This window comes from Ovis aries, chromosome 6, assembly GCF_016772045.2.
Source record: "Ovis aries strain OAR_USU_Benz2616 breed Rambouillet chromosome 6, ARS-UI_Ramb_v3.0, whole genome shotgun sequence".
In the NCBI taxonomy this organism is placed as follows: domain Eukaryota; kingdom Metazoa; phylum Chordata; class Mammalia; order Artiodactyla; family Bovidae; genus Ovis; species Ovis aries.
In genome coordinates this window covers 25,824,925-25,849,621 of record NC_056059.1, presented here as the reverse complement: position 1 = coordinate 25,849,621, position 24,697 = coordinate 25,824,925, and the positions used below count along the sequence as shown (strand labels likewise).

Genomic DNA, 24,697 nt, shown 5'->3' with positions numbered 1-24,697 from the left:
TGGAATTTTTAATAGCTTTTCTCCTGTAATTGAGATCTAATCTTAACGCATTATGGTCAGAAAGGATGCTTGGAATGATTTCGATTTTTTGAATTTATCAAGTTTAGATTTATGTCCCAGGATGTGATCTATCCTGGAGAATGTTCCATGAGCACTTGAGAAAAAGGTGAAATTCATTGTTTTGGGGTGAAATCTTCTGTAAATATCAATTAGGTCTAACTGGTCTATTGTATCATTTAAAGTTTGTGTTTGTTTGTTAAATTTCTGTTTAGTTGATCTGTCCATAGGTGTGAGTGGCGTATTAAAGTCTCCCACCCTTATTGTGTTATTGTTAATTTCCCCTTTCATACTTGTTATCATTTGTCTTACATACTGTGATGCTCCTATGTTGGGTGCATATATATTTATAATTGTTATATCTTCTTCTTGGATTGATCCTTTGATCATTATGTAGTGTCCTTCTTTGTCTCTTTTCACAGCCTAGTTTTAAAGTCTATTTTATCGGATATGAGTATTGCTACTCCTGCTTTCTTTTGGTCTCTATTTGCGTGGAATATCTTTTTCCAGCCCTTCACTTTCAGTCTGTATGTGTTCCTTGTTTTGAGGTGGGTCTCTTGTAGACAACATATATAGGGGTCTTGTTTCTGTATCTATTCAGCCAGTCTTTGTCTTTTGGTTGGGGCATTCAATCCATTTACGCTTAAGGTAATTATTGATAAGTATGGTCCTGTTGCCATTACTTTATTGTTTTGGGTTTGGGTTTATACACCTTTTTTTGTGTTTCCTGTCTAGAGAATATCCTTTAGGATTGGTTGGAGAGCTGGTTTGGTGGTGCTGAATTCTCTCAGCTTTTGCTTGTCTGTAAAGCTTTTGATTTCTCCTTCGTATTTGAATGAGATCCTTGCTGGGTACAGTAATCTGGGCTGTAGGTTATTTTCTTTCATCACTTTAAGTATGCCTTGCCATTCCCTCCTGGCCTGAAGAGTTTCAATTGAAAGATCAGCTGTTATCCTTATGGGAATCCCTTGTGTGTTATTTGTTGTTTTTCTCTTACTGCTTTTAATATTTGTTCTTTGTGTTTGATCTTTGTTAATTTGATTAATATGTGTCTTGGGGTGTTTCACCTTGGGTTGATCCTGTTTGGTACTCTCTGGGTTTCTTGGACTTGGGTGATTATTTCCTTCCCCATTTAGGGAAGTTTTCAACTATTATCTCCTCAAGGATTTTCTCATGGTCTTTCTTTTTGTCTTCTTCTCCTGGGACTCCTATAATTCGAATGTTGGAGCGTTTCATATTGTCCTGAAGGTCTCTGAGATTGTCCTCATTTTTTTAAATTCGTTTTTCTTGTTTCCTCTCTGATTCATTTATTTCTACCATTCTAGTTTCTATTTCACTAATCCTATCTTCGGCCTCCATTATTCTACTATTTGTTGCCTCCAGAGTGTTTCTGATCTCATTTATTGCATTATTCATTATATATTGACTCTTTTTTATTTCTTCTAGGTCCTTGTTAAACCTTTCTTGCATCTTCTCAATCCTTGTCTCTAGGCTATATATCTGTGATTCCAATTTGTTTTCAAGCTTTTGGATCATTTTCCCTATCATTATTCAGAATTCTTTGTCTGGTAGATTCCCTATCTCTTCCTCTTTTGTTTGGTTTGGTGGACATTTATCCTGTTCCTTTTCCTGCTAGGTACTCCTCTGTCTCTTCATCCTGTTTATATTGCTGTGTTTGGGGTGGCCTTTCTGTATTCTGGCCGTTTGTGGAGTTCTCTTTATTGTGGAATTTCCTCACTGTGGGTGAGGTTGTATCAGTGGCTTGTCAAGGTTTCTTGGTTAGGGAAGCTTGTGTTGGTGTTCTGGTGGGTAGAGCTGGATTTCTTCTCTCTGGAGTGCAATGACATGTCCAGTAATGAGTTATGAGACGTCAATGGTTCTGGAGTAACTTTGAGCTGTCTGTATATTGAAGCTCAGGGCTGTGTTCCTGTGTTGCTGGAGAATTTGCATGGTATGTCTTGCTATGGAACTTGTTGGCCCTTGGGTGATGCTTGGTTTCAGTGTAGGTATGGAGGCATTTGATGAGCTCCTATTGATTAATGGTCCCTGTAGTCAGGAGTTCTCTGATGTTCTCAGGATTTGGACTTAAGCCTCCTGCTTCTGGTTTTCAGTTTCATTTTTACAGTTGTCTCAAGACTTCTCCTTCTATACTGCACTGTTGATAAAACATCAAGGTTAAAGATGAAAAGTTTCTCCACATTGAGGGACACCCAGAGAGCTTCACAGAGTTACATGGAGAAGAGAAAGGGGGGGGGGGCGAGTTGGAGGTGACCTGAATGAGATGAGGTGGAATCAAAAGAGGAGACAGTGAGCTAGCCAGTAATCACTTCCTTATGAGTGCTTCACAGTCCTGACCGCTCAGAGATGTTCATGGAATTATACAGAGAGGAGGAGAGGGAGGAATGAGACAGAGGTGGTCAGGAGTATAAAAAGAGGGAAATGAAAAGGAGAGAGACAGATCCAGCCAGTAGTCAGTTCCCTAAGTGTTCTCCACCATCTGGAACACACAGAGATTTACAGAGTTGGATAGAGAAGAGAAGGAGGAGGGAGGAGACAGTGGTGATCTAGTGGAGAAAAAGGAGAGTCCAAAGGAAAAGAGAGCAGTCAGGCCAGTAATCTCACTCTCAAGTAAAAATGGATGCTGAAGATTGGGTTTCTGAAGGTACAAAATTGATAACAAATACCAAAAAGCAAAGATTAAAAATCTAGAGTAGAGGTTGGATTTTCAAAAATACAATATTAAAGAATAGAAGAAGAAGAAGAAGAAACAAAACAAAGTCACAAGAATTATTTAAAAAATAAAACAATATATATTATGAAGTTTGCTTTAAAAATAGGGTCTTTGGTGGGGGGAAGTAATAGTAGGTTATAAAAGTGAAAACTAAAGGAGAAATAGAGGACTGAAAAATTAAAAAGTGTTTAAAAAAAAGAAGAAGAAAAAAAAAAGAAGAAGAAAAAGAAAAGAAGAAAAATAAACATAAAAAAAGAATGATCGTAAAAATGGTAAAGATATATCTAGGACTTTCTCTGGTGTTGTTGTGGGCATTGTGGGGTCAGTTCATTTTCAGATAGTTCCTTGGTCCGGCTTATATTTCTCAAGATCTATAGGCCCCTTCCTATGTAGCCAGTACTGACGACAGGGTTTTAATCTACTGCACCTGTCACTTCCAGTGCAGATCCCTCTGTTTTAGCTTCTTCTATTTGCTGGTCTCTTCAGTGTCCAATTTCCACCCTGACATAAGAGGGTTGGTGGTGGACAGTTTTTTTTAGGCTCACTTGTTCAGTCACGCTGTGGGGAGGGAGGGATGCAGCAAACAAATAACACTGGCGTGTGCTCGCAGTGTCTCAGCCACAGTGGGCCTGCTCCACTCATGGTGAACACAGCTCAGGCTCTAGGTTGCTCCACTGGGAACCGTCTGAGGCTGGCCCTGGGCTGCATGCACCTCCCAGGTCTAAGCTGCTCAGGCTCAGGCACTCAGGTAGTCCTCAGAGGCGCAGACTGGTTGGGCCTGCATTTTGTGCCCTTCCCAGGTCCGAGTAGCTCAGGTGTTTGGCAAACGCAGTTGCTGCGACTTATTGCCTCTACCGTCCCTGCTGCTCAGTTTTCTGGGTGTACAGCTGGCATACCTTCTCAGGCGGATGATGACTGTCCAGAACCCCAAGAAGTCTTAGTTAGCAAAGAAGCCTGTTTGCAGTTTGGTAGTTAATGTCTCTCTGGGGCTGCTATTGCCTCCTTCCGGCCCTTCCAGCTCTGGCTGCCTGTCACCAGAGGGGGATGGTCTGCAGCCGGCTAATTCTGTTCCATCCTTTGTTCTGTGCTCAGTCCTGGCAATGTCTTATGTTAGAGCTTTTTGCATGGTAGCTATCCCACAGCCTGGTTTGCTAGCCCAAGTTAGCTTGCTCTGGTTACACTCGGGGCATTTGGGGCATTCGGGCCCAATCCTTGTAAAGCAACTCAGCCCGTGCCTCCCTGCCCAGCCCCAGCTTGATAGTGGCGGATACAGGCGTCTGCAAGGCTTCTCCACTGGGGGAGTTACGTTGGGTTCGTAATCTGTTGGTTTTAATTATTTATTTTTCCTCCCTGTTATGTTGCCCTCTGTGCTTCCAAGGCTCGCCACAGACTCGGCAGTGAGAGTGTTTCCTGGTGTTTGGAAACTTCTCTCTTTTTAAGACTCCCTCCCCAGGACTAAGCTCCCTCCCTACCTCTTTTGTCTCTTTTTTGGTCTTTTATATTTTTTCCTACCTGTTTTCGAAGACAATGGGCTGTTTTTCTGGGTGCCTGATGTCCTCTGCAGGCATTCAGAAGTTGTTTTGTGGAATTTACTCAGCGTTGAAATGTTCTTTTGATGAATTTGTGGGGGAGAAAGTGGTCTCCCTGTCCTATTCCTCTGCCATCTTCCCATGTCCAGTTCAACTGTTGCTTCCTGACCTGCATATAGGTTTCTCAAGAGGCAGGTCAGGTGGTCTGTATTCCCATCTCTTTCAGAATTTTCCAGTTTGTGGTGATCCACAAAGTCAAAGGCTTTGGCATTGTTAATAAAACAGAAATAGATGTTTTTCTGGAACTCTCTTGCTTTTTAGTGATCCAACGGATGTTGGCAATTTGATCTCTGGTTCCTCTGTCTTTTCTAAATCTAGGTTGAGCATCTGGAAGTTCATCATTCTCATATTGTTGAAGTCTGGATTGGAGAATTTTGAGCATTACTTTACTAGTGTGTGAGATGAATGCAATTGTGCGGTAGTTTGAGTATTCTTTGGCATTGCCTTTCTTTGGGATTGGTATGAAAACTGACCTTTTTCAGTCCTGTAGCCTCTGCTGAGTTTTCCAAATTTGCTGGCATATTGAGGACAGCATTTTCACAGCATCATCTTTTAGGATTTGAAATAGCTCAACTGGAATTCCATCACCTCCTGTAGCTTTGTTCATAGTGATGCTTCCTAAGGCCCACTTGACTTCACATGCCAGGCTGTCTAGTTCTAGGTGAGTGATCACACAATCGTGATTATCTGGGTCATGAAGATCTTTTTTGTACAGTTCTTCTGTGTATTCTTGCTACCTCCTCTTAATCTGTTCTAATTAGGTATGGACCTAATCGTATGTTAAGTCCATATGATTTCTGTCCTTTATCGAGCCCATCTTTGCATGAAATGTTCCCTTGGTATCTCTAATTTTCTTGAAGAGATCTCTAGTCTTTCCCATTCTATTGTTTTCCTCTAATTCTTTGTACTGATCACTGAGGAAGGCTTTCTTATCTTTCCTTGCTGTTCTTTGGAACTCTGCATTCAAATGGGTATATCTTTCCTTTCTCCTTTGCTTTTTGCTTCTCTTTTTTTCACAGCTATTTGTAAGGCCTCATCAGACAGCCATTTTGCTTTTTTGCATTCTTTTTCTTAGGGATGGTTTTGATCTTTATCTCCTGTACAATGTCATGAACCTCTATCCATAGTTCCTCAGGCACTCTATCAGATCTAGTCCTTGAAATCTATTTCTCACTTCCACTGTATAATTTTAAGGGATTTGATTTAGGTCATACATGAGTGGTCTAATGGTTTTCCCTACTTTTTTCAATTTAAGCCTGAAGTTGGCAATAAGAGTTCATGATCTGAGCCACAGTCAGCTCCCAATCTTTTCGCTGACTGTATAGAACTTCTCCACCTTTGGCTGCAAAGAATATAATCTATCTGATTTCGGTGTTGACCATCTGGTGATGTCCTTGTGTTGAGTCTTCTCTTGTGTTGTTGGAAGAGGGTGTTTGCTATGACCAGTGCGTTCTCTTGAAAAAACTCTGTTAGCCTTTGACCTGCTTCATTTTGTACTCCAAGGCCAAATTTGCCTGTTACTCCAGGTGTTCCTTGACTTTCTACTTTGGCATTTCAGTCCCCTATAATAAAAAAGACATCTTTTTTGGTTGTTTGTTCCAGAAGGTCTTATAGGTCTTCACAGAACCATTCAACTTCAACTTCTTCAGCATTACCGGTTGGGCCATAGACTTGGATTACTGTGATATTGCATGGTTTGCCTTGGAAACAAACAGAGATCATTCTGTCATTTTTGTGATGCAATTCAAGTACTGCATTGTGGACTCTTTTGTTAACCATGATGGCTACTCCATTTCTTCTAAGGGATTTTTGCCCACAGTAGTAGTTATGATAGTCATCTGAGTTAAATTCACCCTTTACAGTCCATTTTAGTTCTCTGATTCCTAAAATCTTGATGTTCATTCTTGCCATCTCCTATTTAACCACTTCCAATTTGCTTTGATTCATGAACTTAACATTCCAGGTTCATATGCAATATTCTTTAAAGTATCGGACTTTGCTTTCATCACCCATTGCATCCACAGCTGGGCATTGTTTTTGTTTTGGCTCCATCTCTTCCTTCTTTCTGGAGTTATTTCTTCACTGATCTCCAGTAGCATATTGGGCACCTACTGACCTGGGGAGTTCATCTTTCAGTGTCTTATATTTTTGCCTTTTCATACTGTTCATGGGGTTCTCAAGATAAGAATACTGAAGTGGTTTGCCGCTCCCTTCTCCAGTGGACTGCATTTTGTCAGAACTCTCCACCATGACGTGTCCATCTTGGGTGGACCTACAAGGCATGGCTCATAGTTTCACTGAGTTAGGCAAGGCTGTGGTCCATGTGGTTAGATTGGTTAGTTTTCTGTGATTGTGGTTTTTAATCTGTCTGCCCTCTAGAGAAGGATAAGAGGCTTATGGAAGTTTCCTGATTGGAGAGATTGACTGAGGGGGAACCTGGGTCTTGTTCTGATGGGCGGGGCCAAGCTCAGTAAATCTTTAACCCAGTTTTCTGTTGATGGGTGGAGTTGTGTTCCCTCCTTGTTATTTGTAAATAAGTTAGTCGCTCAGTAGTGCCCGACTCCTTGTGACCCCATGGACTGCAGCCCACCAGGCTCCTTTGTCCGTGAGATTTTCCAGGCAAGGATAATAGAGTGGGTTGCCATTTTCTTCTCCAGAGGATCTTCCCAACCCAGGGGTTGAACCCAGGTCTCCTGCACTGCAGGCAGATTCTTTACTGACTGAGCTACAAGGGAAGCCTACTATGGATGAGGTAATGAAGATAATGGTGACCTCCTTCAAAAGGTCCCATGCATGTACTGCTATACTCAGTGCCCCCAACCCTGTAGCAGGCCGCACCGGCCCACGCCTCTGCTGGAGACACCTGGACACTCACAGGCAAGTCTGGGTCAGTCTCTTGTGCGGTCACTGCTCCTTTATCCTGGGTCCTGGTGCATACAGGTTCTGTTTGTGCCTCCTGTGCTCTCCACAGGACTATTTCCCAGTCCTGTGTAAGTTCTCATAGGTCTATAGTGGGGTTAATTATGACCTCCTCCAAGAGGGCTTATGCCATACCCAAGTCTGCTGCACCCAGAGCCCCTGTCCCTGTGGTAGTCCACTGCTGACGCATACCTCCACAGGAGACACTCAAACACAGTTCTGTCTCAGTCTCTGTGGGGTCCCTGGGTCCTGCTGTGCACAAGGTTTGCATGAGCCCTCTGAGCGTCTCTGGCAGGAATGGGGTTTGATTTTGAATGTGAATTCGCCCGTCCTACTGTCTTGCTGGGGCTTCTCTTTTACCCTTGTACGTGGGGTATCACCTCATGGCCGCTCCAGTGCACGCAGCCGTCGCTGGCTCCAGACAATGCAGTATTATTGAGCATTAATAAAGAATGAGCTATTAAACCCTGAGAAGTCATGGAAGAATCTTAAATGTGTATTATTAAGTGAAAGAAGACAATTTGAAAAGCCTACATGGTTACTTACTGTATATAATATTCTGGTTAGTGGGGAGAGAGAGAGATGAACAGAGTTTTTGAGGCAATGAAACTATTCTGTATGATACTACACAGTGGGTATGTATCATACTTTTGTCAGAACCCATAGAGTGTGCACCACCAGAGTGAACCTTAGCATGGAAGTATAGACTTTGGGTGATAATGATATGTCAGTGTAGTTCATGTGGCAAAATACCAGTATGGTGGGGAATATTGATAGTGGGAGAGGTTGTGTGTGTGGTAGGGAGCAAGAGGTATGTGGGAATGCTGTACTTTCTGCTCAGTTTTGCTGTGAACCCAAAACTGTTCTAAAAAAAAGTGTATGAAAAAATAATGTCATAAGTAGATGTGTAAGTCACACCTACTTTCTATGAGAAGGAAAAATTGATACAAGGTGAAATCAGAGGCCCTCAGTCTCATTAGAGAATTTGCTAACGTGGACTAAATTAGAAATAGCCTGACCAGGTAGGAGATAACAGGTGATATTTTCCAAATACAGATAACAAAATGGGCATAGCAGAAAAATATAGAAGTGTTTGGGAACTTCACCCTCCTGGTGGCATATGGAAGCAGGCTTCTTGTTAAATTCTTGACCTACTATGCTCTCCAGTTCATTTAGTAGAAGAGAGGAAACAGTGAGTGACACTGCTAATTTGTATTTAATTCTGACTCTTAAGAAAATAATTCAGCATATTTTAAAAGGAAGGGCTTATTAGATGAAAATGACCTGTCATTCTAGACTGTGACATGCAAGTAAGTGTTCACTAGACATAGTCAAACAGAATTCAAAAAGTTGAAGCATATTTCATAGAGCTTATAAGAAAGAAAAGTACTGAATGAATTGAAGGAAGAGTTCATGAAGCCGTAAATGTCTGCTACATCTTTTTTGTTTTTCCAGCTTCAGTTGCCATTGCTTGGGTACATATTCCATCACAGGGGTAGAGACAGCCCTTACTATAGCCCCTATGAATTGGAACAGGAAACTATCTGAACTGAAGGAAGCCACAGATGGGTTAAACATGAGGGAGACAGACATGGTTGGTAGTAAGTCTTTTAAATACTGTGGTCCAAAAGCTACCTACCAAACCCTTTCTATTGGGAAAACATACATACGCATAGCATACAGAGAAGGTAGGCATCTATTAATAGTTTGAAAATCTGAAAATTGTTCAGTTTTTCCTGTTGCTTTTCAAGAAAAACACGTATAACAGAATTGGGAGGTCAGACACTTCTTAGGGTGACTCTGTGATCCCAGAGAAGTACATTTTCTTCGTATGTTTTGTAGGTAATATATTGCAAGTTATCCATTGTTGTAAGAAGCATGAGCATATATTTTTCCTGACTAGAACTATAGAGACTATGGGAAACTTGACAGGCTGAAGTACAGGCATACCTCATTTTATTGTGCTTAACTTTATTGCACTGTACAGACATGGCATTTAAAAAAATTGAAGGTCTGTGGCAACCTTGTATTGTCAGATGATAGTTATCACTTTTAAATGACAAAGTTAGCTATGTGAATTTTTAAGCCATAATCCTATTGCAAACTTAATAGGCTGCAGTATGGTGTAAACATAACTTTTATATGCACTGGGAAACAAAAAGTTCATGTGACTGACTTTATTACTATATTCACTTTATAGTGGTGGTCTGGAACCAAACCTGCAATATCTCTGAGCTATGCTTGTACAAGGGATAGTTTCATGATTAAATATAACATGAAATTAAAATGAGACTTCTTCAGAATGTCTCAGTTTTGGCTAAGAACTTCCAAGGTTAGGCAATATAGGTGTCAAAATTACTCCCATATTTTAAGGCAGGGTGCTGGAGTAGCTTTGTACGACATGCTAAGAGACAGAACATTTCTTCCATTAGCATTAGCTCATTTATTGTCTCTCATCCATGTAAGGGAGAGCAAAGAATTCATGGGGAAGGGCAAAACTGGTTTGAAAGGAGAATTTCTTTGGAGTTGTCAATGTGCTGTATATGCCTTTCCTACTTCCTGGTAAGAATGATGGAAACACTCAGCCCTCATCTGAAGTCAAGAGAAGAACAACAGTCAAAAAGCTTTAAATATTTTCTCTGGAACTTGGAAGACTCAAGGTCTGTTATCTGAAATAAATTAAAAAAAAAATTGTGGCTAGAGGCTGGCTAGAACATCTAGTCTGGTGGCAGAATGAAATAGAGCAGTTTAAAGGCGAGAGGGATGCTAATGTGTTTCCATGGACCAAAGGTGGAAACTGCAGAGGGATACAGTTATTAATCCCTTGAAGTTTGTTGATCCTTTGAAGAGTTTAACCAAAGAGATCCATCTGGAGAAGTAAGATGACCCTGGTGGAAGCCAAGGGCTGTCTTAATTGGTCAGTTGTAGAAAGAATCATTCCTTTAAAGGAACTGCAGATAGGACATCCCTATTAGGTCAGAGGATTCTTTGTGAAATCTATAGAAATTCCCCACTCAAGAAGAAATTCAGATTCTAAAGGATGCTATACCCCAAGGACACCAGTGTTAGACATCAGTTGCAACAGTTCTGGTTGTATAAAACGTAGTCTTTTCTTCCAAATGTCTCCTCTTTTCTAGGCTGGACAGTTGAAGGAACTTGAAACAGTAGCTAGTATGCAATGAGAAGAGATGGAAGATGGAAGGGAGAAGAAGGAGGCCCCTCATTTCTTCCTTACTGCAGATCTAAATTCCTCTGGTAATAATGGCAGTCAAGCCGTGGTGATGGCCTCTGTCTAGGGTTGGGTTTGATGGTTTAGCCTGCAGCATCCTGAACCTGAGACAAGGAAAATGCTGACCACATCAGTTCTGCTGCATGGATTTGGACATAATTTCAAACCATAAATCTCTGAAAGTGTTTTCTAGTTTTCTTGATATTATTAGTTCTTGATATTAATAGTTTTCTGACCTAATATCCTTTTTTTAAAAGTCAAAGTATTTTTTATTTTTACTAAAAGAAAGTTTAAAAGAAATAAGGCAAACCACAACTTAAAGACTTTTTACTCTATTCTTTTCTCCATTTTATTTTTTGTTTGTTTGTTATTTTATTTTTTAAAATTTATTTATTTTAATTGGAGGTTAATTACTTTACAATATTGTATTGGTTTTGCCATACATCAACATGAATCTGCCACAGGTATACATGTGTTCCCCATCATGAACCCCCTCCCCGTACCATCCCTCTGGGTCATCCCAGTGCCACAACCCCAAGCATCCAGTATCATGCATCGAACCTGGGCTGGTGATTCGTTTCATATATGATATTATACATGTTTCAATGCCATTCTCCCAAATCATCCCACCCCTCCTTCTCCCACAGAGTCCAAAAGACCGTTCTATACATCTGTGTCTCTTTTGCTGTCTTGCTTACAGGGTTATATCCTTTTTAATAAATTCTTTATCATTATAAATTAATCAGAATTGATTTCTATGACTTGCAATGAAATCAGTCAGTTTGTATCAGGAGTTTGCAAGAAAAGAGACCATCAGGGAAGTGGATCAATCTGGGGATGAAAAATCTGACCTAATGGGGCTGAAAGCAAATGAAAACCCAGTTGATTCTAAGGAGTAGATTAAGTATGCAAGGGTGGAACAGTTAATAAAAAATTAACTCTGATTTCTTGGAAGGAAGTATTGAAGGCAAAGCCTTGGGGGTCACAAGATTTTTGCTATAGAAGAGTATTAAAATAGATGATCATTCAAAGCCTGTGGGCGTAGATGATTTCTTCTGAAAGTGCTGGACAGTTTAATGAAACATAATGGTAAATTCTGCTACTTAGTGATGTTGAGTATCTAGTTCAACTTCTCTGACATTCTCCTCTTTCTCATCATGGTTGTGAGATGGCTACTGCAGCTCCAGACTGTTGTGCCCTGACATAGTATCGAAAGGTAGGAAAGAAAGGATATTTTCTTTTTTTTTTCCAATTGAAGTACAGTTGATTTGCAATGCTGTGTTAGTTTCTGGTATATAGAAAAGTGATTCAATTACTATCTATATGTGTGTGTATATACATACATACATACATACATATATATATATATATATACATACATACATACATACAGTATGCTGTTTTTTAATTGCTGTAGTTGCTGTTTTTTAATTGCTCAGTAGTATCCAACTCTTTGCAACCCATGGACTGTAGAACATCAGGCTTCCCTGTCCTTTACCACCTCCTGGAGCTTGCTCAAACTCATGTCCATTGAGTCAGTGATCCCATCCATCCATCTCATCCTCTGTCGTCTCCTTCTCTCCTGCCCTCAATCTTTTCTAGCATCACGGTCTTTTCCAATGAGTCAGCTCTTCACATCAGGTGGGCAAAGTATTGGAGCTTAAGCTTCAGCATCAGTCCTTCCAATTAATATTCAGGACTGATTTCCTTTAGGATGGACTGGTTTGATCTCCTTGCAGCCCAACGGACTCTCAAGAGTCTTCTCCAATACCACGGTTCAAAAGCATCAGTTCTTCAGTGCTCAGCGTTCTTTATTGTCCAACTCTCACATCCATACATGACTACTGGAAAAACTCATAGCTTTAACTATACAGACCTTTGTCAGCAATGTAACGTCTACTTTTTAATACTCTATCTAGTTTTGTCATAGCTTTTCTTCCAAGGAGCAAGTGTCTTTTAATTTCATGGCTGCAGCCACCATCTGCATTGAGTTTGGGGCCCAAGAAAAAAAATCTGTCACTGTTTCCATTGTTTCCCCTTCTATTTTCCATAAAGTGATGGGACTAGATGCCATGATCTTCATTTTCTGAATGTTGAGTTTAAGCCAGCTTTTTCATTCTCCTCTTTCACCTTCATCAAGAGGTTCTTCAGTTCCTCTTTGGTTTTCTGCCATTAAATTGGTGTCTTCTGCATATCTGAGGTTATTGATTTTTCTTCTTGCAATCTTGATTCCAGCTTGTGCTTCATCCAGCCTAGTGTTTCTCATGATGTACTCTGCATATAAGTTAAATAAGCAGGGTGACAATATACAGTCTTAATATACTTCTTCCCCAATTTGGAACCAGTGCTTTGTTCCATGTCCAATTCTAACTATTGCTTCTTGACCTGCATACAGGTTTCTCAGGAGGCAGGTAAGGGGATCTGGTATTCCCATCTCTTTAAGAATTTTCCACAGTTTGTTGTGATCCACACAGTCAAAGGCTTTAGCATAGTCAGTGAAACAGAAGTAGGTGTTTTTCTCTAGCTTTTTCTATGATCCAGTAGATTCTCTTGCTTTTTCTATGATCCAACAGAAGTTGGCAATTTGGTCTTTGGTTCCTCTGTCTTTCTGAATCCATCTTGAACATCAGTGAGTTCTCTGTTCATGTACTGTTGAAGCCTAGCTTGGGGAATTTTGAGCATTACTTTGCTAACATGTGAAATAAGTGCAATTTTGCAGTAGTTGGAACATTCTTTGGCATTGCCTTTCTTTGGGATGTGTGTGTATGCTTGTGCGTGCTTGTGTGCACCCACTAAGTCACCTCAGTCGTGTCCAACTCTTTGCAACCCTATGGCCTATAGCCATCCAGTCTCCTCTGTCCATGGGGATTCTCCAGGCAGGAATACAAGAGTGGATTGCCATGCCTTCCTCCAGGGGATCTTCCCGACCCAGGAACTGAGCCCACGTCTCCTACATTTGCAGGCAGATTCTTTACCAGTAGCACCACCTTGGAAGCCCCATATATTTTATATACAAATATACCAATATATTTGCACCAATATATACATATTCTTTTTAATTTTCTATTATGGTTTGTTTCAGGATATTGAATATAACTCCCTGTGCTATACAGTAAGACCTTATTATCTATTTTATTTATTTATACAAAATTTTCTTTTATATTGGAATATGGTTGATTAACATTGTTGCGTTAGTTTCAGGTATATAGCAAAGTGATTCAGTTATGCAAGTATCTATTTCAAATTCTTTTCTGATTTTGGTTATTATAGAACATTGAGCAGAGTTCCCTGTGCTATACAGTAGGACGTTGTTATTTATCTTCGTTATATATAGTAGTGTGTATCTGCTAGTTCCAAACTCCTACTTTATCTCTCTCCTACCTTCTTTCCCCTTTGGTAGCCATAAGTTTGTTTTCTATGTCTGAATGTATGTTTCATAAATAAGTTCATTTGTGCCATATTTCAGATTTCATATATAAGTGATATCAGATGGTATGTCTTTTTCTGACTTACTTCATTTAGTATGATGATTTCTAGTTGAATTCATGTTGCTGCAGAGACATACTTTCATTTATTTATTCATTTTTTGGCTGAGTAATATTCCATTGTGTATGTATACTGCATTTAGGTTGTTTTTCTGTCTTGGCTATTATGAATATTGCTGCTATTAACCTAAGGGTGCATGTATTGTTTTGAATTAATAGTTTTGTCAGGCTATATGCCCAGGAGTGGGATTGCTAGATCATATGGTAATTCTGCTTTTCCTCTTCATGGATCACTGCCTTGTCATGGCAAAGGGGCTTGCATAACTCAATGAAGCTATGAGCCATGCTGTGCAGGGCCACCCAAGACAGACGGGTCATAGTGAGGAGTTCTGACAGAACGTGGTCCACTGGAGAAGGAAATGGCAACCCACTCCAGTATTCTTGCCTAGAGAACCCCATGGACAGTATGAAAAAACAAAAAATATGATCCTGGAAGATGAGCCTCTCGGGTCAGAAGGCGTTTGGTATGCTACTGGGGAAGAGTGGAGGGCAGTTACTAGTAGCTTTGGAAAGAATGAAATGATTGGGCCAAAGCGGAAACAGAGCTCAGTTGTGTATGTGTCTGGTGGTGAAAGTAAAGTCCAATGCTGTAAAGAACATTGCATAGGAACCTGGAATATTAGGTCCACGTATCAAGGCAAATTGGAAGTGGTCAAGCAGGAGATGGCAAGATTGAACATCAACATCTTAGGACTCGTGAACTAAAATGGACAAGAATTCAGTTCAGTTCAGTTCAGTTCAGTCACTCAGTCATGTCGAACTCTTGGCGACCCCATGAATCACAGCACGCCAGGCCTCCCTGTCCATCACCAACTCCCGGAGTTCACTCAGACTCGCGTCCATCAAGTCAGTGATGCCATTCAGCCATCTCATCCTCTGTTGACCCCTTCTCCTCCTGCCCCTAATCCCTCCAAGCATCAGAGTCTTTTCCAATGAGTCAACTCTTCACATGAAGTGGCCAAAGTACTGGAGCTTCAGCTTTAGCATCATTCCTTCCAAAGAAATCCCAGGGCTGATCTCCTTTAGAATGGACTGGTTGGATCTCCTTGCAGTCCAAGGGACTCTCAAGAGTCTTCTCCAACACCACACTTCAAAAGCATCAGTTCTTCAGTGCTCAGCCTTCTTCACAGTCCAACTCTCACATCCATACATGACCACAGGAAAAACCATAGCCTTGACTAGATGGATCTTAGTCGGGAAAGTAATGTCTCTGCTTTTGAATATGCTATCTAGGTTGGTCATAACCTTTCTTCCAAGGAGTAAGCATCTTTTAATTTCATGGCTGCAATCACCATCTGCAGTGATTTTAGAGCCCCCAAAAATAAAGTCTGACACTGTTTCCTCTGTTTCCCCATCTATTTGCCATGAAGTGATGGGACCAGATGCCATGATCTTCATTTTCTGAATGTTGAACTTTAAACCAACTTTTTCACCCTCCTCTTTCACTTTCATCAAGAGGCTTTTTAGTTCCTCTTCACTTTCTGCCATAAGGGTGGTGTCATCGGCATATCTGATATTTATATTATTGAGATTTCTCCTGGCAATCTTGATTCCAGCTTGTCTTTCTTCTAGTCCAGCATTTCTCATGATGTGCTCTGCATAGAAGTTAAATAAGCAGGGTGACAATATACAGCCTTGACGTACTCTTTTCCTATTAGGAAGCAGTCTGTTGCTGCATGTCCAGTTCTAGCTGTTGCTTCCTGACCTGCATACAGATTTCACAAGAGGCAGGTCAGGTGGTCTGGTATACCCATCTTTTTCAGAATTTTCCACAGTTTATTGTGATCCACACAGTCAAAGGCTTTGGCATAGTCAATAAAGCAGAAATAGATGTTTTTCTGGAATTCTCTTGTTTTTCCATGATCCAGTGGATGTTGGCAATTTGATCTCTGGTTCCTCTGCCTTTTCTAAAACCAGCTTGAACATCAGGGAGTTCACGGTTCACGTATTGCTGAAGCCTGGCTTGGTGAATTTTGAGCATTACTTTATAGCATGTGAGATGAGTGCAATTGTGCGGTTGTTTCAGCATTCTTTGGCATTGCCTTTCTTTGGGATGGGAATGGAAACTGACCTTTTCCAGTCCTGTGGCCACTGCTGAGTTTTCCAAATTTGCTGGCATTTTGAGTGCAGCACTTTCACAGCATCATTTTTCAGGATTTGAAATAGCTCCACTGGAATGCCATCAGCTCCATTAGCTTTGTTCATAATGATGCTTTCTGAGGCCCACTTGACGTCACATTCCAGGATGTCTGGCTCTAGATGAGTGATCACACCATCGTGATTATCTGGGTCATGAAGATCCTTTTTGTACAGTTCTTCTGTGTATTCTTGCCACCTCTTCTTAATATCTTCTGCTTCTATTAGGTCCATACCATTTCTGTCCTTTATAGAGCCCATCTTTGCATGAAATGTTCCCGTGGTATCTCTAGTTTTCTTGAAGAGATCTCTAGTCTTTCCCATTCTGCCGTTTTCCTCTATTTCTTTGCATTGATCGCTGGGAAGGCTTTCTTATCTCTTCTTGCTATTCTTTGGAACTCTGCATTCAGATGCTTATATCTTTCCTTTTCTCCTTGGCTTTTCACTTCTCTTCTTTTCACAGCTATTTGTAAGGCCTCCTCAGACAGCCATTTCGCTTTTTTGCATTTCTTTTCCATGGGGATGGTCTCGCTCCCTGTCTCCTGTACAATGTCACAAACCTCATGCCATAGTTCATCAGGCACTCTATCAGATCTAGGCCCTTAAATCTATTTCTCACTTCCACTGTATAATCATAAGGGATTTGATTTAGGTCATACCTGAATGGTCTAGAGGTTTTCTCTACTTTCTTTAATTTAAGTCTGAATTTGGCAATAAGGAGCTCATGATCTGAGCCACAGTCAACTCCTGGTCTTGTTTTTGTTGACTGTATAGAGCTTCTCCATCTTTGGCTGCAAAGAATAGAATCAGTCTGATTTCGGTGTTGACCATCTGGTGATGTCCATGTGTAGAGTCTTCTCTTGTGTTGTTGGAAGAGGGTGTTTGCTCTGACCAGTGTATTTTCTTGGCAAAACTCTATTAGTCTTTGCCCTGCTCCATTCCGCATTCCAAGACCAAATTTGCCTGTTATTCCAGGTGTTTCTTGACTGCCTGCTTTTGCATTCCAGTTCCCTGTAATGAAAAGGACATCTTTTTTGGGTGTTAGTTCTAAAAGGTCTTGAAGGTCTTCATAGAACCGTTCACCTTCAGCTTCTTCAGCATTACTGGTTGGGGCATAGACTTTGATTCCGGTGATATTGAATGGTTTGCCTTGAAAATGAACAGAGATCATTCTGCCGTTTTTGAGATTGCATCCACATATTGCATTTTGGACTCTTTTGTTGACCATGATGGCTATTCCATTTCTTCTGAGGGATTCCTGCCCGCAGTAGTAAATGTAATGGTCATCTGAGTTAAATTCACCCATTCCAGTCCATTTTAGTTTCTGCTTCCTAGAATGTCGATGTTCACTCTTGCCATCTCCTGTTTGCCCACTTCCAATTTGCCTTGATTCATGGACCTGACATTCCAGGTTCCTATGCAATATTGCTGTTTACAGCTCAGACCTCATTTCTATCACCAGTCACATCCAGAGCTGGGTATTGTTTTTGCTTTGGCTCCATCCCTTCATTCTTTCTGGAGTTATTTCTCCACTGATCTCCAGTAGCATATTGGGCACCTACTGACCTGAGGAGTTCCTTTTTTGGTATCCTATCATTTTGCCTTTTCATACTGTTCATGGGGTTCTCAAGGCAAGAATACTGAAGTGGTTTGCCATTCCCTTCTCCAGTGGACCACATTCTGTCAGACCTCTCTACCATGACCTGCCCGTCCTGGGTTGCCCCTTGGGCATGGCTTAGTTTCATTGAGTTAGATTAGCCTGTGGTCCTAGTGTGATTAGATTGACTAGTTTTCTGTGAATATGTTTTCAGTGTGTCTGCCCTCTGATGCCCTCTTGCAACACCTACCACCAAGCGCAGCTGGCACACTAAGCGCGTGGCTGAGAGGAGCTACCCTACATCTGAGGTCAGGGGCAGCGGCCAAGAGTGCCAGGCTGTGAAGGTGCAGGAACAGCTGAGAGGAGCCATCCCAAGTCCAAGGCCAGGGTCGGCAGCCGGCAGGGGCCACCCGCTTGCAAGGAGCAGTGGCTGCGCTGGTGCAAGAGGGCCTAGAGAAGCTGTCCCACGTTGAAGGACAGGAAGGGCAGCAGTGAGGAGATACCCTTCGCCCAAGGTGAGGAGCAGTGGCTGCGCTTTGCTGGAGCAGCCGTGAAGTGATACCCCACTCCCAAGGTAAGAGAAACCCTAGTAAGATGGGCAAGAATGGGTGAGTTTAATTTGGATAACAATTATATCTACTACTGTGGGCAAGGATCCCTTAGAAGAAATGGGGTATCCTTCATAATCAACAAAAGAGTCTGAAATGCAGTATTTGGGTGCAGTGTCAACAAGGACAGAATGATGTTTGTTCGTTTCCAGGGCAAACCATTCGCAATCACAGTACAATATTTAGTTTTCTGAGGAACTCCCATACTGTTTTCCCCAGTGGCTGCACCAGCTTAGATTCCCGCCAACAGTGTAGGAGAGTTCTTTTTCTCCATATACACACTCTCTAGCATTTGTTATTTGTAGACTTAAAAAAAATTAATTTATTTTCATTGGAGGCTGATTACTTTATAGGATTGTAGTGGGTTTTGCCATACATTAGCACTAATCAGCCATGGGTGTACATGTGTCCCCCATCCTGAACCTCCTCCCCCCTCCCTCCCCATCCCATCCCTCTGGGTTGTCCCAGTGCACCGGCTTTTTTCATGCATCCAACTTGGACTGGTCATCTATTTCACATATGGTAATGTACATGTTTTAATGCTATTCTCTCAAATCATCCCACCCTTGCCTTCTTCCTCAGAGTCCAAAAGTCTGTTCTTTATATCTGTGCCTCTTTTGCTGCCTAGCATATAGGGTCATCATTACCATCTTTCCAAATTCTATATATGTGCATTAATATACTATACAGTTTTTTAATGATAGCCATCCTGAATGGTGTGAGGTGGTAACTCTTTGTAGTTTTGATTTGCATTTCTCTAATAATTAGCAGTATTGAGCATCTTTTCATGTGCCTATTGACCATCTATATTTTTTCTTTTGAGAAATGTCCATCTGGTCATGAAGACTTTTATTTTTAAGGTTAGGTTCTGAAATTTTATTATAGTATAAGCAGACCTATAAAAAGAATTTTATTGATGGAAATGGAGAAAGGGATAAAAATGTTATTTAATAACAGTAAAATAAAGAGGCTATTGTTTTCCTTCTTCTGTTTTTATTTTACTTTTTGGCCATATTGTGTGGCCTGCAGGATCTTAATTCCCTGACCAGGGATAGAACTTGCATCACCCTGCAGTGGATACATGGAGTCTTAACTACTGGACCACCAAGAAAGTCTCTCCTTTTTTATTATTAAATGCCTAATATACTTACAAATTCTTTCTAAAAAGACCTTGAAACTTCAGAGAAGAAAAATGGTCTATCCTTGGGTTTAAGTAATAGGATAAGTGCATTCTCGTTTAATAGCATTCCAGAGAGGAAATATTTAGGGCTTTTACACAGTTCAATATTTGTCAACAATGGAGATAATTGACTAAAGAATATACAAATTAACCTGCATTTAATGGTATATGATTCAGAATCGGTGTTTCTCAGACTGCGTATGGAATATCGAGTTTAAGAGTACTTGACAATATGTAATTAGGAATAAAGAGGACATCGTGGTAAGGGAGAAAGAAGTGTGTTAGGCAGCTTCAGCTAGCAGAGGGGCTGAATTTTGTGATGCTAAATAGGAAAAGGAGTATGTCAAGGCTGTATATTGTCATCCTGGTTATTTAATTTACATGCAGAGTACATCATGAGAAATATCAATCACCTCAGATATGCAGATGACACCACCCTTATGGCAGAAAGTGAAGAGGAACTAAAAAGCCTCTTGATGAAAGTGAAAGAGGAGAGTAAAAAGTTGGCCTAAAGCTCAACATTCAGAAAACGAAGATCATGGCATCTGGTCCCATCACTTCATGGCAAATAGATGGGGAAATAGTGCAAACTGTCAGACTTTATATTTTGGGCTCCAAAATCACTGTAGATGGTGATTGCAGCCATGAAATTCAAGATGCTTACTCCTTGGAAGGAAAGTTATGACAAACCTAGATAGCATATTCAAAAGCAGAGACATTACTTTCCCGACTAAGGTCCATCTAGTCAAGGCTATGGTGTTTCCAGTGGTCATGTATGGATGTGAGAGTTGGACTGTGAAGAAAGCTGAGCTCTGAAGAATTGATGCTTTTGAACTGTGGTGTTGGAGAAGACTCTTGAGAGTTCCTTGGACTGCAAGGAGATCCAACCAGTCCATCCTAAAGGAGATCAGTCCTGGGTATTCATTGGAAGGACTGATGCTGAAGCTGAAATTCCAATACTTTGGTCACCTCATGTGAAGAGTTGACTCATTGGAGAAGACCCTGATGCTGGGAGAGATTGGGGGCAGGAGGAAAAGGGGATGAGATGGCTGGATGGTATCACCGACTTGATGGACATGAGTTTGAGTGAACTCCAGGAGTTGGTTATGGACAGCGAGGCCTGGCATGCTGCAATTCATGGGGTCTCAAAGAGTCAGACACAACTGAGAGACTGAACTGAACTGAGAGAACAGAACTAGGGAGGCAAACTTTAGTTTTAGCCATAAAGAAAAATTTGACCTCTTTGCAATGTACCTAAAGAATATTAAAAATGGCCTTGCCCTCAAAAAGCTGTGGTCCAGTGATAATTTTGAAGAATCAGATTAAATAATGCACATGAAAGTACTTTTAAAAATGTCAATCATGATATATGTGAAAGTTGCTGTTGTCTCCCTGAATTCTTTTTCTCAAAGGAAGTGTGTGAAAGTGTTAGTTGCTCAGTAGGGTTCAACTCTGTGACCCTATGGACTGTAGCCTGCCAGGCGCCTCTGTCCACACAATTCTCCAGGCAAGTATACTGGAGTGGGTTGCCATTTCCTACTCCAGGGAATCTTCCCAACCCAGGGATTGAACCCCAGTCTCCCACATTGCAGGCAGATTCTTTACCATCTAAGCCACCAGGGAAGCCCATTTTCTCAAAGAAAATAGATGGAAAGATAGTAAAGAAACAAACACCAGAGGGCATTGTGGTAGCGTTTGGAAAACAATGACAGTCCAAGACGTTTGAAGACAGTTAATACATGTTAAAAAATCATTTTTTTTCCTTCTAAGGAGAAGTGATGGTATTGCTTTTATCCAGGTATTATTCACCCTGTTAACTGGCATTCTTAAAGATTTCTAATAATTGCAGGTCACAATATCCTTAAAAATCACACCTGTGTATCTTACTATGTTAGAGAATACAAACCTTTACCTGGTGGATTTTTCATCTCATGTTTTTATTTTGGAGGGGTCAAATTCCATTTCAGTTTTGTTTCAGTGGCTTTGAGCCCTAGAAATACTATAACTTGTATTGCTCCTAGTATTTCAAAAAGTAACACTTTAGGGAATTTTCCAGTGGTTGGTCCACTGTTAACTACCTAGGCTTAAGGCATATGAATCACAGGTTAACTTTGATTGTATCTTTCTTTTCATTTGTTCAGACTAGTTTCAGGGAATTTAGGGAGGCAGGTTTGGGTGGGTACACTTAGGGTATATAGTGAAGTGAAGTTGCTCAGTCATGTCCAACTCTTTGCGACCCCATGGACTGTAGCCTACCAGGCTCCTCTGTCCATGGGATTTTCCAGGCAATAGTACTGGAGTGGATTGCCATTATATATAAGGTTTTCACAAAAACTGGTCAGGGTCCTTGGCTAAGAGGAGACTCTGCCTTGGGCCTGCCAGTGTAATAAACTGCACTCTGCTATCTGCATTGTCCTTCTGAGTGAGTTTGTTTCCTGGAACTCATGGCTACAACATTGTGAGGATAAATTTTGGTATCAGACACCATGTATCCATTGAGCATTTCTAATAGAAGGGTGGATTCAAGGATTGTTCTACCTTTAAGGAGCTTACCAACATAGACTTGAAAATAACAATGGGAGAAGCTGCATGCGGTAAGGTTTCGCTAAAGACACTAAGAGCCAAAGGAGATCAGGGAATAAATACAGCTTTGTGGCTGCCAAGATCTGAGAGGAGGTGGGTCTCAAGCTAGACCTGGGAAGGACTGAGGAAGCCAAGGAGAGGAGGGCAGGGCATGAGGAGAAGGAAGAGAACTAACGTAGGGAATAGCATGAGAAAGGGCAACCACACATGGGGTGCGTCCTATCCCCCACAATGCCAACAAAGGGAGCCTTTACCGATGGATCGACTGGCTGCTATTTCTAATGAGAGAATTTAAATAAACAGAAATATAAGTTTCTACTTTGAGATATTACTACCTTCCTCAGCCAAAACTTCAGAGAAGTTTATCTCCTCTCAGAGATCAGTGTGTTGTAAACATTAAAAACAAACAAGCAAAACCCCAAACTGGTAGATTTCAGAAATTATGCTAAACTGAGAAATAGTCTTTGTTACTCTGATCTGAATTATTATCTATCTTAAACTGTCCAACAAACAAGCAAAACCCCAAACTGGTAGATTTCAGAAATTATGCTAAACTGAGAAATAGTCTTTGTTACTCTGATCTGAATTATTATCTTTCTTAAACTGTCCAACAAACAAACAAAACCCCAAACTGGTAGATTTCAGAAATTATGCTAAACTGAGAAATAGTCTTTGTTACTCTGATCTGAATTATTATCTATCTTAAACTGTCCATTGTAAAATCTGTTAGTATAATAGTTTGAAAACTCTCATTTTGCTTTTCATATAAATCTTATTGTCTATTATGTCCTGCAACTATTAATAGCTTTATTTACATTTATAATAAGTACATTGTTCTTTGTCATTTCTAGTTGAATATAGAAAATAGATTAATATGAATTAGAAACAGATTATTTAGTACAAATTTAGTAAATAGATGTTCACATTGTACATTGTGATCATTCTGAAATAAAAAGGGGACATATTTAATAAAAACAAATTAGAGAGTATAAATATATTTTCTTAGAAAAAATATATACACTCATTTGTATAGTTTCTGATATCCCACTACTTGTAATTATAGTTCACAGTGGTGAAGTGGAGCTAAGAGAAATTAACAGGTATTAAAATTATTTAGCAGCTAATTAAGGAAGAATAGCTTGTTAATTATTGTAAATTGTGTTACATATATGATGTGTGTTTTAAAGATATATGTATCTTATTATAGTCTACATATCAATAATGATTTTTTTCTGGTAAAAAGATTTTTATTATGGAAAAATTAAAACATATACAACAGTAGAGAGAGCAGTATAATGAAATCCCATATATCTCTCACCCCACCTAAAAAATTATAAACATATAGACAATCTAGTTTAATTTGTGACCCCTTCATTTCCCACTTCCAGCTCTCAGAACTAGTTTTAAACAATATCCAAACATCATATGACTCTCTTCATAAACATATCAACTATCAAGCTTATTTAACATAGGAAATATTGATGTATTTTATAGATGCAAATGCTATAATTTTTATAGCTATTTAATATTGGGTGTTACCTGTAAATATCTGTTTAAACTGATGGCTATCATTATTCATCATATCAGGTAATGGATTAACCAGACAGGTTCAGATTTAGTCAGCTAGTATTCCAAATTGTTCCTGGTGTTGTCAAAAGAGCAGGACTGTCCGAATGCTGTTAATAATAATAAAACAACAATCAGTATAATTTGCATGGTAAATTTCACCAAAATCCACAAATAATTTTTTTGTTTGTTTCAAGATTCGGTTTATTATTTCTATATAGATACCTACTTTGCTAAGCCTAATTTCTTTTATCTTGTCACCCACTTCCATTCATGACATTACTAATGTTTCATATGGTGTTAGTAACCTGGGGAAAAATTGGAGACCCTCACCTGACTCTGGCAAAGTTCTTGTTGCCCACTGGTGTTATAGAGAAGTAGAGCACTCCACTACAGTGGAGACTGTAGTGTGATTTTTGTTTTGGGGTAATTGTTCTTGGCTCTCCTGTAGCTTAGAGGAAACTGGGCATCAAAAAAATTAGTGGTTGATGTGTTGGAATGCTGCTTTCAGAGAATTCAAAGATTTCTACTCCTTCAATATATACAATCTTCTCCTGGACCTTACTGTTGGAGCTGTGAAATCCCTGGCGTCAGCAGGTTGCCAGCATACATACTGTTTTCACCCAGGACCTGGAGCTACACCTTCCGATGGAAGGAGAACTTCTGTGGCCTTTCTGCACCATAAGTCAGGGTCACTGCACCTTAAGAGGCCAGCTGGGTGCTGTGTTCCCTCCACTACCTTGCTACTATGCAGTTAGTATGGCAGGAGGGTCTAACCTCAATTGTACTTCCTGTTCCTGTGTGGTATCAGCATACTTGGATGTATCAGCATCCCTGGGGAGTCCCATCCTCTGCCTTCTCTTTTGCCACCTTTCTAGCTGTGTGGGCAGTCAACTGGTTTTCTTGGTGAGCCAGGGGGAAGCAGGAGACCTCATTCAGGTGGTCTACCCCTTGGCC

General features: G+C 40.4%; 2 protein-coding genes across 5 annotated transcripts in view; one reads left to right on the top strand and one right to left on the bottom strand.

Moving 5' to 3' along the window:
• Positions 1 to 24,697, top strand: part of LOC132659930 (craniofacial development protein 2-like) — a 178,690-nt gene that overhangs the window by 115,337 nt on the left and 38,656 nt on the right. For 2 of the 4 annotated variants that reach the window (XM_060416865.1, XM_060416864.1), the window contains exon 2: positions 10,434 to 10,551. The exons of 1 other annotated variant lie outside the window; for it this stretch is intronic. In XM_060416865.1, coding sequence (XP_060272848.1) covers positions 10,485 to 10,551 — 67 coding nt within the window. In that variant the 5' untranslated portion in view covers positions 10,434 to 10,484. Of the gene's footprint in view, positions 1 to 10,433; positions 10,552 to 18,017; positions 19,710 to 24,697 lie in introns of those variants that run through there. One more of the 4 variants, XR_009600994.1, reaches the window with a different exon arrangement.
• LOC105605730 (all-trans-retinol dehydrogenase [NAD(+)] ADH4-like) overlaps positions 23,400 to 24,697 on the bottom strand; it is a 41,367-nt gene continuing 40,069 nt past the window's right edge. The window contains exon 9 of the mRNA XM_027970865.2: positions 23,400 to 23,850. Coding sequence (XP_027826666.1) covers positions 23,826 to 23,850 — 25 coding nt within the window. The 3' untranslated portion in view covers positions 23,400 to 23,825. The remainder of the gene's footprint in view (positions 23,851 to 24,697) is intronic.